At 44.1% G+C, this 15946-nt stretch overlaps 1 protein-coding gene across 1 annotated transcript; it reads right to left on the bottom strand.

The window, feature by feature from the left end:
• Nucleotides 1-11341: 11341 nt before the first annotated feature.
• LOC123116642 (uncharacterized) lies at nucleotides 11342-13704 on the bottom strand. The gene has a single exon (XM_044537578.1). The coding sequence runs from the start codon at nucleotides 13635-13637 to the stop codon at nucleotides 11412-11414; it is 2226 nt and encodes a 741-aa protein (XP_044393513.1). The 5' UTR covers nucleotides 13638-13704; the 3' UTR covers nucleotides 11342-11411.
• Nucleotides 13705-15946: the final 2242 nt, after the last annotated feature.

The following is a 15946-nucleotide window of genomic DNA, read 5'->3' as shown; positions in this document are numbered from 1 at the left end:
AAGGATCAAAGAACCCTCTGCGAAAATGATCAAACAACCCTCCACCAGAATCTGGGTCAAAAGAGCAAAGGCCGGGAAGGCAGGCTAACCGCTCCAGTCAGCCCGCGAGCCTAGCCCCAGCGGACGGAGGGACTCGATTGATAGCATGGGTAGGCAACACTCAACGCCGGTGACCAACAATGGAGTAAGTAAATGCTAGTGTAGGGTAGGTGAATTGCCGCCATGGCATGGCACGCGATCAGTCCCGTAGCTAGAGCCGTGACAACACAAAGGCAACCGAACCAAGCAAATGAAGTCTAATCAAACAGGCCTCTGCTACGTCTTGAGCTTGCTTTGGTTTTCCTTGAAGAGGAGAGGCTGATGCAGCAATAGTAGCATAAGTATTTCCCTCAGCTTTTGAGAACCAAGGTATCAATCCACTAGGAGCCTCCTCAAAAGTCCCACGCACCTACACAAACAAACTGAGAACTCGCAACCAATGCAATAAAGGGGTTGCCAGTCCCTTCATGGCCACTTGCGAAAGTGAGATCTAATAAAGATAGTAAGATAAGATAAATATTTTTTTGGTATTTTATAAGATGGATGCAAAAAGTAAAGATACAAATAAAAGTAGATTGAAAGCAAATATGATAAGAGATAGACCCAGGGGCCATAGGTTTCACTAGAGGCTTCTCTCAAGATAGCATAAGTATTACAGTGGGTGAACAGATTACTGTCGACCAATTGATAGAACAGTGCATAGTTATGAGATTATCTAGGCATGATCATGTATATAGGCATCACGTCCATAACAAGTAGACCGACTCCTGCCTGCATCTACTACTATTACTCCACACATCGACCGACTCCTGCCTGCATCTAGAGTATTAAGTTCATAAGAACAGAGTGACGCATTAAGCAAGATGACATGATGTAGAGGGATAAACTCATGCAATATGATATAAACCTCACCTTATTATCCTCGATGGCAACAATACAATACATGCCTTGCAACCCTTTCTGTCACTGGGTAAGAACACCGCAAGATTGAACCCAAAGCTAAACACTTCTCCCATGGCAAGACAGACCAATCTAGTAGGCCAAACCAAACTGATAATTCGAAGAGACTTGCAAAGATAACTCAATCATACATAAAAGAATTCAGAGAAGATTCAAATATTATTCATAGATAAACTTGATCATAAACCACAATTCATCGGATCTCGACAAGCACACCGCAAAAAAGTTTATATCAAATAGATCTCCACAAGAGAGGGGGAGAACATTGTATTGAGATCCAAAAAGAAAGAAGAAGCCATCTAGCTAATAACTATGGACCCATAGGTCTGCGGTAAACTACTCACAACTCATCGGAGGGGCAAGGATGCTGATGTAGAGGCCCTCCGTGGTTGATTCCCCCTCCGGCAGAGTGCCGGCAAATGCTCCAAGATGGGATCTCGCGGATACAGAAGGTTACGATGGTGGAAATTGTGTTTCGTGGTGCCCCCGGATGTTTTCGGGGTATGTAGGTATATATAGGAGGAAGAAGTATGTCGATGGCCGCCCGAGGGGCCCATGAGACAGGGGGCGCGCCTTACAAGGGGGGCGCGACCTCCTATCTCGTGGAGCCCTCGGCTGCTTCTTGACTTGCACTCCAAGCTCTCCGGATCACGTTCGTTCCAAAAATTACGCTCCCGAAGGTTTCATTCCGTCTGGACTCCGTTTGATATTCCTTTTCTTCGAAATACTGAAATAGGCAAAAAAAACAGCAATACGGGCTGGGCCTCCGGTTAGTAGGTTAGTCCCAAAAATGATATAAATGTGTAAAATAAAGCCCATAAACATCCAAAAGGGGTAATATAATAGCATGGAACAATCAAAAATTATAGGTACATTGGAGACGTATCAAGCATCCCCAAGCTTAATTCCTGCTCGTCCTCGAGTAGGTAAATGATAAAAATAGAATTTTTGATGTGGAATGCTACCTAGCATAATTCATAATGTAATTTTCTTTATTGTGGCATGAATATTCAGATCCAAATGATTCAAAATAAAAGCTTATAAAACATAAAAATAATAATGCTTCAAAGCATACTAACAAATAATCATGTCCTATCAAAATAACATAGCCAAAAAAAGCTTATCCCTACAAAATCATATAGTTAGGCCATGCTTCATTTTCATTACACAAAATACTCCCATCATGCACAACCCCGATGACGAGCCGAGCAATTGTTTCATACTTTTTAACGCGCTTTAGCTTTTTCAACTCTTACGCAATACATGAGCGTAAGCCATGGACATAACACTATAGTGGTATATGATGGTGATTGTGAGGACAAAAAGAGGGAGAAGATAGTCTCACATCAACTAGGCGTACTAACGGGCTATATAGAGGTGCCCATTAATAGATATCAATGTGAGTGAGTAGGGATTGCCATGCAACGGATGCACTAGAGCTATAAATATATGAAAGCTCAACAAAAGAAACTAAGTGGGTGTGCATCCAACTTGCTTGCTCACGAAGACGTAGGGCATTTTGAGGAAGCCCATCGTTGGAATATACAAGCCAAGTTCTATAATGAAAAATTCCCACTAAGTATATGAAAGTGACAACATAGGAGACTCTCTATCGTGAAGATCATGGTGCTACTTTGAATCACAAGTGTGGAAAAAGAGATAGTAGCATTGTCCTTTCTCTCTTTTTCTCTCATTTTATTATTTTTTCTCTTTTCTTTTTTTTCTTTCTTTTTTCTTTGGCCTTTTTTTTTCTTTTTGGCCTTTCTCATTTTTTTCCTTGTTTTATTTCTCTTTTTTTCTTTTTGTAAAGTCCGAAGTCTCATCCCGCCTTGTGGGGGAATCATAGCCTTCATCATCCTTACCTCACTAGGAAAATGCTCTAATAATGAAGATCATCACACTTTTATGGATTTACAACTCAAGAATTACAACTCAAAGCTAGAACAAGATATGACTCTATATGAATGCCTCCAGCGGTGTACCGTGATATGCAATGAATCAAGAGCGACATGTATGAAATTTATGAAAGTGGCCTTGCCACAAATACGATGTCAACTACATGATCATGCAAAGAGCAATATGACAATGATGGAACGTGTCATAATAAACGGAACGGTGGAAAGTTGCATGGCAATATATCTCGGAATGGCTAAGGAAATGGCATAATAGGTAGGTATGGTGGCTGTTTTGAGGAAGGTAAATAAGGGGTTTATAATACCGGCGAAAGTTGCGCGGTAATAATAAAGGATAGAAACGTAAAAGGATGAGTGTGCATATGTCCATGGACTCACATTAGTCAAAAGAGAACTCATATACTTATTGCAAAAGCCTACTTAGCCCTCGAAGAAAAGTACTACTATGCATGCCCCAAGAGGGATAGATTGGTAGGAAAAGACCATCGCTCGTCCCCGACTGCCAGTCATAAGGAAGACACTCAAAAGAGCACCTCATGCAACAAATTTGTCACACAACTTTTACCATATGTGCATGCTACGGGACTTGTCAACTTCAACAAAAGTATTTCTCAATTTCATAATTACCCACTAGCATGACCCTAACATTACTACCTTTATATCTCAAAACAATTATCAAGCATCAAGTTGATCATAGCATCCAATTCTTATTCTATGATAGTTTTTATTATACCCAACTTGGATGCTCATCATTCTAAGACCAACTTTGTAACCATAGCAAATACCATGCTGTTCTAAAAGACTCTCAAAAAGATATAAGTGAAGCATGAGAGACTAGCAATTTTTTCAAAATTAAGACACCACCGTGCTCTAAAAGATATAAGTGAAGCACTAGAGCAAAAACTATCAAGCTCAAAAGATATAAGTGAAGCACATAGAGTATTCTAGCAAATTCTAATCAAATAGGCTTCTCCCAAAAGGTGTGTACAGCAAGGATGATTGTGGTAAACTAAAAAGCAAATACTAATATAATACACGACGCTCCAAGCAAAACACATATCATGTGGTGAATAAAAATATAGCTCCAAGTAAAGTTACCAATGAACGAAGACGAAAGAGGGGATGCCTTCCCGGGGCATCCCCAAGCTTAGGCTTTTGGCTATTCTTGAATATCTTGGGGTGCCTTGGGCATCCCCAAGCTTAGGCTCTTGCCACTCCTTATTCCATAGTCCATAAAAGCTTTACCCAAAACTTGGAAACTTCACAACACAAAACTCAACAGGAAATCGTATAAGCTCCATTAGCGAAAGAAAACAAAACCACCACATAAGGTACTGCAATTAAATCATTCTTAATTTATTTTGGTGTTAAAACTACTGTATTCCAACTTCCTTATGGTTTATAAACTAATTTACTAGCCATAGATGCATTGAAATAAGCAAACAACACACGAAAAACAGAATCTGTCAAAAACAGAACAGTCTGTAGCAATCTGTAACTAACGCAAACTTCCGGAACTCTAAAAATCCTACCAAAATAGGAAGTCGTGGACAATTTGTTTATTGCACAGAAGCAAAAAGAATCAATGCAAAAGAACGTTCCTGTCATTTAACAAAATTATATTCGTGCGCGCAAAGTTTCTGTTTTTCAGCAGAATCGAATCAACTATCATCGTAGGTTACCCTATAGGTTCCACTTGGCACAAATACTAATTAAAAGATAAAAACACATCCAAACATAAGGTAGATGCATTATTTCTTACTAAACAGGAGCAAAAACAAAAAACATAAATAAAATTGGGTTGCCTCCCAACTAGCGCTATCGTTTAACGCCCCTAGCTAGGCATAAAAAGCAAAGATAGATCTAAGTAGTGCCATCTTTGGCACTAAATTCATAAGTAGCCCGCATGATAGATTCATAAGGTAATTTGACTTTCTTTCTTGGAAAGTTCTCCATGCCTTTATTTAAGGAAAATTGTAATCTAATATTCCCTTCCTTCATATCAATAACCGCACCAATCGTTCTAAGGAAAGGTCTACCAAGAATAACAGGGCAAGAAAGATTGCAATCTATATCAAGAACGATAAAATCTACGGGCACCAAATTTCTATTTGCAATAATGGGAACATCATTGATCCTTCCCATAGGCCTTTTAATGGTGGAATCCGCAAGGTGCAAATTCAAAGAGCAATCATCAAGATCATGGAAACCTAGAATATCACATAAAGTTTTCGGAATCGTGGAAACACTAGCACCAAAATCACACAAAGCAAAACACTCATGATCTTTAATTCTAATCTTTATAGTATGTTCCCACTCATCATTAAGTTTTCTAGGTATAGAAACTTCCAAATTAACTCTTTCATCATAAGATTGCATCAAGGCATCAACGATATGTTTGGTAAAAGCTTTATTTTGACTATAAGCATGAGGAGAATTAACAACGGATTACAACAAGGAAATACAACCTTTTAAATAACACTTATTATAATCAAATTCCTTGAAATCCAAAACAGTAGGTTCAATATTATTAGAAGTTGAGGATTCTCCAATCTCACTTTTACCAAATTTAGCATTAAGATCTAAAGATTCTGAATTCTTGGGACGCCTTCTAGGCAAAGTTGATTCATCATCAGTCCCATAATCATCAAAATTCATATTGCAAAACATAGATCTAATAGGAGACGCATCAATAACTTTAAGATCCTCATCATTATTTTCACGGAAACTAGAAGAACACGCTTTTATAAAGCTATCTCTTTTAGCACGCAATCTAGCAGTTCTTTCCTTACACTCATCAATGGAAATTCCCATTACTTTGAGAGACTCATTGATATCATGCTTAGGAGGAGAAGATCTAAGTTTAAGAGAATCAACATCAAGCGAAAGTCTATCAACGTTCCTAGCCAAATCATCAACTTTGAGCAATTTTTCTTCAAGCAAAGCATTAAAATTCTTTTGAGAAATCATAAATTCTTTCACACTATTCTCAAAATCAAAGGGCATCTTATTAAAATTACCATAAGAATTATTGTAGGAATTTCCATAATTATTAGAGTAATTATTAGGGAACGGTCTAGCATTAAAGTTTCCCCTATAAGCATAGTTTCCAAAACTATTCCTACCAACAAAATTCACATCCATAGATTCATTATTATTCTCAGTCAAAGAAGACAAATGCATATCATTGGGATCAAGAGGAGTGTTTTTAGTAGCAAACATCTTCATAAGTTCATCCATCTTTCCACTCAAAACATTGATTTCTTCTATAGCATGCACTTTTTTACTAGAAGATCTTTCGGTGTGCCATTGAGAATAATTAGCCATAATATTATCAAGTAGTTTTGTAGCATCTCCTAACGTAATTTCCATAAACGTGCCTCCCGCGGCCGAATCTAAGAGATTTCTGGAAGCAAAGTTCAAACCGGCATAAATTTTTTGTATGATCATCCATAAATTCAAACCATGAGTAGGGCAATTGGGAAGCATCAATTTCATTCTTTCCCAAGATTGGGCAACATGCTCATGATCAAGTTGTTTAAAATTCATAATATCGTTCCTAAGAGTGATGATCTTAGCGGGAGGAAAATACTTAGAGATAAAAGCATCTTTGCACTTGTTCCAAGAATCAATACTATTTTTAGGCAAAGACGAAAACCAAACTTTAGGACGATCTCTAAGTGAAAACGGAAATAACTTCAATTTGACAATATTGTTATCCGTATCTTTCTTCTTTTGCATATCACACAAATCACCAAAGTTGTTTAGATGAGTAGCGGCATCTTCACTAGGAAGGCCGGCGAATTGATCTTTCATAACAAGATTTAACAAAGCGGTATTGATTTCACAAGACTCAACATCATTAAGAGGAGCAATCGGAGTACTAAGGAAATCATTGTTATTGGTATTCGAGAAATCACACAATTTGGTATTATCTTGCACCATGGCAACAGGTAATCCAACACACAAGCACACAGAAAAAGGCAAGCGAAAAGAGAGGAGGAGATTGGGAAAGAGAGGGCGAATAAAACGCAAGGGTCAAGTGGGGGAGAGGAAAACGAGAGGCAAATGGCAAATAATGTAAATACGAGGGAGATGGGTTTGTGATGGCTACTTCGTATGTCTTGACTTGAGCGAAGACCTCCCCGGCAACGGTGCCCGAAATCCTTCTTGCTACGTCTTGAGCTTGCGTTGGTTTTCCTCGAAGAGGAGAGGGTGATGCAGCAATAGTAGCATAAGTATTTCCCTCAGTTTTTGAGAACCAAGGTATCAATCCAGTAGGAGGCTCCTCAAAAGTCCCACGCACCTACACAAACAAACCGAGAACTCGCAACCAACGCAATAAAGGGGTTGTCAATCCCTTCACGGCCACTTGCGAAAGTGAGATCTAATAAATATAGTAAGATAAGATAAATATATTTTTGATATTTTATAACATGGATGCAAAAAGTAAAGATGCAAATAAAAGTAGATTGAAAGCAAATATGATAAGAGATAGACCCAGGGGCCATAGGTTTCACTAGAGGCTTCTCTGAAGATAGCATAAGTATTACGGTGGGTGAACAAATTACTGTCGAGCAATTGATAGAAAAGCGCATAGTTATGAGATTATCTAGGCATGATCATTTATATAGGCATCACGTCCATAACAAGTAGACCGACTCCTGCCTGCATCTACTACTATTACTCCACACATCGACCGACTCCTGCCTGCATCTAGAGTATTAAGTTCATAAGAACAGAGTAACACATTAAGCAAGATGACATGATGTAGAAGGATAAACTCATGCAATATGATATAAACCCCATCTTGTTATCCTCGATGGCAACAATACAATACGTGCTTTGCAACCCTTTCTGTCATTGGGTAAGGACACCACAAGATTGAACCCAAAGCTAAACACTTCTCCCATGGCAAGAAAGACCAATCTAGTAGGATAAACCAAACTGATAATTCGAAGAGACTTGCAAAGATAACTCAATCATACATAAAAGAATTCAGAGAAGATTCAAATATTATTCATAGATAAACTTGATCATAAACCCACAATTCATCGGATCTCGACAAACACACTGCAAAAAGAGTTTACATCGAATAGATCTCCACAAGAGAGGGGGAGAACATTGTATTGAGATCCAAAAAGAGAGAAGAAGCCATCTAGCTAATAACTATGGACCCGTAGGTCTGCAGTAAACTACTCACAACTCATCGGAGGGGCAAGGATGTTGATGTAGAGGCCCTCCGTGGTCGATCCCCCCTCCGCAAGAGTGCCGGCGAAGGCTCCAAGATGGGATCTCGCGGATACAGAAGGTTACGGTGGTGGATTGTGTTTCGTGGTTCCCCCGGATGTTTTCGGGGTACGTAGGTATATATAGGAGGAAGAAGTACGTCGGTGGCCGCTCGACGGGCCCACGAGACAGGGGGGCATGCCCTACAGGGGGGGCGCGGCCTCCTATCTCCTGGAGCCCTCGGCTGCTTCTTGACTTGCACTCCAAACTCTCCGGATCACGTTCGTTCCAAAATGCACGCACCCGAAGGTTTCATTCCGTTTGAACTCCGTTTGATATTCCTTTTCTTCGAAATACTAAAATAGGCAAAAAAACAACAACAATACGGGCTGGGCCTCCGGTTAGTAGGTTAGTCCCAAAAATGATATAAATGTGTAAAATAAAGCCCATAAACATCCAAAAGGGGTAATATAATAGCATGGAACAATCAAAAATTATAGATACGTTGGAGACGTATCAGCCTCGCACCCCCGCCGAATACCAGAGTAATAAGACGGCTGTCGAGCCGACTAATCCGCGCGCAGGGTCCGCCGAAGTTCTGAAAAATGACTCATATGTTGATGAAGAAAAAAGAGGTAAATACATCGATGGTGGTTGAACTTGCCACACATGTTCACTTTAGTACCTAAACTTGAAAAATACATTGAACTGATTTCATAACTTGGCATGAAGGTGCAAATACGGTTCAAATCTCAATTATATACGTGCACCACGCTGACAAGGCACGCCCGTGTGGCATGGGCCCATTGTCAGCCACCGGACGGCAGGAAGGATGGCGTGTGGCCTGAATTTTTGTGAAATACTCCTGGAATTATTTTTGCTTACAAAAAGCCCTCAGGAAAAAAACTGGTCTGGTGGGGTTGTGAACCAGCGCCCTGCCGTTCGCATGTCAGCATCGCTGGCCCGTAGACCCAATCACTTTTGCAGTCATGCACATATTATTCTTTCTATATCCACTCCAACCAACGGCAGTTTTTTTTTTTTTTGAAACAAGGCAGGTAATGTTAAAAAAGATAAAATCTCCTTATAACATAATGCACTCGTGTGGGTAAAACGAACTGCAGTGCAGCCCATTTTGAACGTGTTACTTTTCTCCACCTTAAAAAATTGTACAAAAGATGTAAATCATAATCCTATGTTATAAAAAATAGCATATAATTAAAATAAAATACATCTAAAAAGTTCATATACTTTCATAAAATATCTACGCAATAATTTTAGAAAGTTTTGCATACTTAAAATAAATTCTCATATAAGTTAAAAAATCATGTTTTCAATAAAATATTCATGTGGTACATAAAAGAGTTCATGCTTTGAGAATTTTTTTGCGTTGTTATAAAAAGTTTATGTAGTACATAAAAGTTTGTTTGCTTAAAAAAATACCTAGTGTGCCCTCAGATTGCATATCCTCACATGAATAATATATGAATCATACAAACATGTTTTAATTCATAAATATTTTAAATTGTATGAATATGTTTTAAAATAACACATGAATTATTTTTAAAATTGACATGTAAATTTTTAAATTATGTTTGTTATACTGACATAAATACAAATTATACTTTAGAAACATAAGACTTTTTGGTTGGAGTGGTATCCGAGGCTGCTATATAAGCTTTGCTCGAATGTTTGAATCACCGACCTAACACTATTATTTGCTGGACTAAATTCCTTTAATTTATGTTGTTCTGCCTAGCGTATACAAAAGAGCAAGTTTCAAGCGGTTGACTTGCTAGCCACACCTGCACGCAAACAGCAGATCCTTGGATCGAATCCTTGCCAGACCATTTTTCATTTTTATTTTACAAATGTCTGTTTGTTTCTCTCTGAGGGTCTATTTGTAAGAAAAATAATTTAATGGGGTTTCCTAAAAAAACACGGCCGCACGCCTTCTTTCCTGCTGTCCATCAAGTTGCTGACAACGGGCCTTATACCATGCTGGAACGCCTTAGACGTATACATATGAGATTTAAACCGTATTTGCACGTTCATGCCAAGTTATGGTACTAGTTCGATATATTTTTCAACTTTACACACCAAAGTGAACATCCGTGACAAGTTGAAGCACCATCAGTGTATTTACCTCAAGAAAAAACCGTGTGTTTTGTTGGAATGATTTGTTGTCTCACTTTCGATGGACAATGTTGTATAGGTACAACAAAAATGTTTTTCACAGATAAATTTTAGCACTTCTTTGCTTTATCACGTGTTATCTTATGGCATGAGAAAATTGCTAAATGTGTGCTTGGGGTTCCGTGTTAGGCGTGTTACTTAGCACTAGTAGTATGTCAAAGGGTAATGGTTAAGGATTACATCACAAGTAAGATGGGTCAGAAAGCCCCAACTGTGGATTGTATCTCCTTCCCAATAGTTGTATCTTGTCTTGGGGCGTCTTTCTTTGGCTTTACTATCAAGCCAGACGCGGCGCCCTTTCGCATTATCATCTACCGCCCTTTCTTTCCTCCCGTCCCTTCACGCATGAAGATCGTCGTATGTATGTTCGACTTCGGTTGCCGGTGCAATAGAATTGTCGGGAGTATATTATGGCAGGGTCAGTCACCTGGGCAAACCAAAACCCTCCTCCAAGAAGAATTGTGCTATGCCCCCCCCCCCCATATCCCTATAGAGCTGTCTGGTGATCCCTAGGTTGCAGCACGTTCGGTCGTTAACTCCTCGCTAGCTGCCGCCGTTTCTAGGACCGACCGACGCCTCACCTACATGCACAGGTACCTACGTAGTGTAGTGTCGGTCGCACATTCATAATAGCGTTTGGACTCATGTGCCTTCCTGAACCAGGGGAGTTCCCTTGCTCCTGCCGCGTACGATTAGCCGGCCTTGCGGCGGCAAAAGGATTAGGACGTCCCCCCATGCTAAGGTTCCCTGCGGTCCGGCCGCACTAGGTTAGGGAGCTGAGCGATAATAGCTCCTCCGCATCCCAAGCGCGTTGCCCTCCTAGGCGCGCAACACGAAGTAATCCAAGCCAACCCACATTACTAACTAACGGTGGATAATCATCTTTTAAATAAAAATCGCAGAAATAAAATAAACACTTGTGAACCGCCAATTTCTTCTTTTAAATAACTGTGCAACTCTCATAGCTTACTTCCCATGACCAAGGGAACAACGTTCCGTGACCGTGCAAAGACAGCTAGCTGTTCACAATACGATTCAGTAAAGAAGTTGAGCCGATGAGAACCGACAATCGATCTAGTCGAACACGGCCAGCTTCTGGTACTCGTCGCCGGCGATGGCCTGCATCATGATGGCCTCGGGGTTCACCACGCCGCCGTTCTGCAGGAAGATCTTGAGGATGTTCTTGGAGAAGCCGCTCACCATGGCCACCCCGGGCTGGGTCGACGTCACCGGCATCGACCTGGAGTCGCGCAGGTTCCAGAAGACGATCTGCGGCACCACGTCGCCGTAGCCGGCGGCCCTGAACTTCTTGCAAATCACCTCGTAGTCACTGTCCCACGACGGTTTCCCGCCGTAGTAGGCGCCTGACGCCATGTTGAACTCCATGTCGCTGTACACGAACACGGTCCTGATCATCTTCTGCGGCGCGAGTCCGGCGTCCACGGCCGTACGGAGGATCTGGTCAAACACCCTTTGGAAGTTGGTGCTCCCGCCCCACTCCAAGCGCTCCACGAACTTCATCTTCTCCCGCAGGGTATTGCCTTTGATCAGGTGGATCGAGGCCCTTGAATGGAACGTGATCACCTTGCCCTTCCACGGCCTCTCGCTGAGCTCCGACGTGAGCACCCCCAGCGCGATGCACACCTCCATTGGGGTGCCGCTCATGCTGCCGGACACGTCGCAGACGGAGATGCAGTTGCGCAGCGACCCCTTGGACCGGAGGTCGTCCACCATACGGCGCCACTGAAGCTCCGAGACGTCGTCCTCCTGGCCACGGAGCGCGGCCGCGCCGATCTCGTGTGGCAGGAGTGCGCCCGCCGAGATCTTGGCCTTGCCGGCCTCTACGTCATCCAGGTACCTGCCGAAGCGCACCTCGTCGTGCTTCTTGAACAGAAACTTGTAGCGCGTCATGGCCACCGAGGCCACGCGAGTGTAGGGGAGCTCGGACCACTGCTGCGCGCACATGTACACCTCCGGTAGCTTCAGGACCTTGCGCAGCGGCACCAGCACCTCGCGACGGAGGCGGTGGAGGGCGCGGTACGTGTAGTGCTCGTCGGAGAGTTGGGCGTACTCGGGGTCAGAGTCGCGCGGGAAGAGGCGACGGGCGATGGCCTCGCAGAGCAAAGTGGTGCGGTCGAACGACGAGCCCGGCGTGGGGCACCACTTGGCGGCGAGCCCGATCTTCCTCTTCCCGCTGTGGGCAAGCTGCTCCAGGTCCGAGGCGAGGAGCGCGGCGAAGAAGTCCGCGACGGCGTCGAATAGGAATCGGTAGGCGCGGTCGCCGTAGTACGTCTCCAGCGACTGTACAGCCAGCTTGGCCGCCTTCCGGACCTTCTTGGACATCTGCCGCTTACTTGGGGTCGTCTGATCCACCTCCATCGCCTCCAGCTCCTGCTCAGCTGACTCCGGGACCGCGACGGGCACATGGACGGCCTCCATCGCCTCGGCCGGCTTCTGCTTGGCTGCCTCCGGGACGGCGACGGGGACAAGGGCGGCCTCCATCGCCTCCTGCTTCTGGTTGGCTGCCTCCTGGACCGCGACGGGCACAGGGACGACCTCAACCACCACGGCCTTGCTCTTGCGGGATTTGTAGAGCGCGGCGGCGAGGAAATCACCGAAGGTGGCCTTGGGTGGCCCGGACCCGGAGACCGGTTCGCTGACGCAGCGGGATCTTTTCGGCTGACCGGCCAACCAGGTGCGGAAGGCCTCCTGCTCGCCGAGATCGTTCTCCTTCCTCCGAGCCTTGTCGGCCTCGGCGGCCGCCTTGGCGACCTTGCGCACGTCGGGGCCGTGGATGAGGCGGAAGAGCAGCTCGGGGAAGTCCTTGAGGTAGCCGAACTCGGCGAGCGCGGCGACGTTGCAGGCGAGCGTCCGGGGGTGGTGCTCGTGCATCCAGAGCGCGGCCGCGTAGAAGCCTTCCTTGTCCGACTTGCCGGTGCCGCGGACGCCGCGGAGGTTGCAGGCGAGCTTGAGCGCCGTGAGCGCGTCGTGGGCCCAGGCGGCGGCGAGCAGGCCGCGCACGCGCTCGGGCGGCGTGTCGGGCACCACCTGGAAGAAGAAGTCGAGGCAGGGGTTGCCGGAGTTAGCGTACGTGGCCGAGCAGTTCTCGGTGAGCGCGCGCCGCGGCGTCAGCGCCGCCTTGATCTCCGCGTCCGACGGCGCGTTGAAGGCCGCGTCGAGGAGGTCGAGGAAGGGGTGCGACGCGGGGTCGGCGGCTGAGTCGGCGGGCGGGCGCACGCCGCGAACTACCGGAGGGCCCAGGAGGCGGGGCGGCGCGGCGGGCTCCGTCTCGATCGCCATGGTTTCGTTGGAGGGGTCGAACGTCGAAGTCGAACTCGGGGGAGGAGAAGATTGGGTTTCGTCGCGATTGATCTGGTGGCTCGTTGGCTATATGAGCGGGAGGGGGGAACAACGAGGGCTGATCTGGGCCGTCGTTCGAACCGACATGGCGGATCGACGTGCTAGAGGAGTTCAAATTTCAAGCCGACTTACTTGATCTTTATATGCTTAGCAATTTAATTTTTTATTGATTGCAATCAAAGAAATAAGGCTATCTTTTTTTGCGGGAAAAGAAATGAAGGCTACTTAACTCAGGGGACGAACATCATGAATGCATATATCAAGCCACAAATAACGGATGGGAAATTCTAGAAGGCTTTTACTTTGTAGAAAACACTTTAAAAAAAGGTAATTGTGCTTATTACTATTTAAAAAAATTGCAAAAAAGAATAGATATATTATAAAAATTCAGTAGAAGTACAAAGCATCTTAAACATAATAAAAAAATACATTGAGATAGCCGCCAGAACGAGCCGCTGTCGCTGTCCCTATTGGAGTCGACTTGACCTTGTCGATGACTGCAGGATAGTCTTCGTGCACGTGCACCTAAGGACTAGCGCCCTAGAGCCACAGTTGTCACTGTTAAACCCTTGAATAGATATGAAGCACCTGACACCAAATCTCACCCCACGATGAGAAGCCTGTTGGAATATTAGGCAAACTCATGATTAATTTCCTTAAATAATTCATGACTAGAATATAGACTAGCATGCAACAATCTAGCCAGATGAATAGCAAAATATGCAGACCAACATCTCACACGGCACAACAACTTCAAAGAAAGACATAAACAGATCACGAAGGACGCATTGATCGTTAGTTGTTGTAAGAACAACAATATTGATGATGTTGTTGGCGATGATCTGTTGTTGTCGACGATGGAGAAGACGTTGAGTAGCACCATCCGACTTGGACGGAAGACGACCCGTGATGACGAACTTGAGCAATCGCGCAGAGCGCTTCCCAAAAAAACTATTCTCCCCCACCCTCCCAATGCAGGATCACAAAGACGAACGATTCCGGAGACCTGCTCTCCCGCACACTGATGCACGTCGGCATTTGGAATAGAGTAGACTATGGTGATGGCGCAAGTTGAGAGACGAGGTAAAACCCTTGGTGTTTTCGGCGTGTCATTGGCCGCAGCCGGTAGCAGTATATATATTAGGACCGAAGACGGTATTGTGTCGCGATCACAATCTCAAACCAATTTGGTTTCTATGTCGTACACTTACCGGACAATAAATGATTAACTTGTCTGCCAAGACATAAAAATAAAACGGCAAAAGGAAGACGTGCCCCTGCAAGGCAAAGGACCAAATTTCGGAGGACCATTCACGCGCATGACACACATACACACCTCCCCGACGCCGGCCCGAGCCAGGCCAGTCGAGGCGAGTGAGCGCGCGCATGTGGTCTTCCCTTTCTATTCTCAACGCACCACTCAGAGTGGTGGAGAGAACCCATTATATAAAGAGGTCCAACTCTTTCTCAACTTCCATGGTGGGACTGAGCTTAGAGCCACCACTTGCTATTTTATGCATGGGCCACTATTTGAGATGTCAGAATTTGTTAATGGGCGCGGCCCATTATGTCTAACAACCCCCCCCCCCCAAGATTTCAAATACCGATTTAGAGATTTACCCTTTCCCACCACTCGTTTAATATATCAGTGCTTCAACAGAGATTGTTAAGTTCAACTTATGCCTAGAATTTTAAGGTACATCCATTCAAAACTTGACAATGGACTATGCCTTGAATTGCTAGTTTCGTGTGAACAACCTTCACTCAAAGTCTTAACCAGTACCTGACTGCCAGTAGGCTACCCTGCGGTTTGGGGCATATACGTCATACTTCCTAGTCGCTTCGTGAGCGTACTAGAGATCACCCAAGTCTGACTGACTGCGACGTTTACAATCGAAGCTCATATAGGTGTGTTCTTTCAAGATTGCTTTGTAGGACAACATCTTTGCTATAATAGCCAATAGAACCACATTAAGGCATGTTGCCAACCCGCCTTATAACTCTGAGCCTGATAGCTCTGAGAGTTTTGCATCTTCACCAAGAGACGATCACTAATTACTCATCTCAGTTAACTAATAGCTTGTTCTTCCCACATCGTAATTCACGGGATCTCCAATCACAAAGGATGGGTTACTACTATGGTGTAACATCTGTGGGTCTCATACCCATCTCTCTTGATGCAATATCTATCACATTTTGTGATAGTCCCTTTGTAAAGGGATCTGCCAGGTTTTTATCTGTTTGAATAT

This window comes from Triticum aestivum, chromosome 5B, assembly GCF_018294505.1.
Source record: "Triticum aestivum cultivar Chinese Spring chromosome 5B, IWGSC CS RefSeq v2.1, whole genome shotgun sequence".
Taxonomy (NCBI): domain Eukaryota; kingdom Viridiplantae; phylum Streptophyta; class Magnoliopsida; order Poales; family Poaceae; genus Triticum; species Triticum aestivum.
This window is presented reverse-complemented; position numbering and strand designations above follow the sequence as displayed.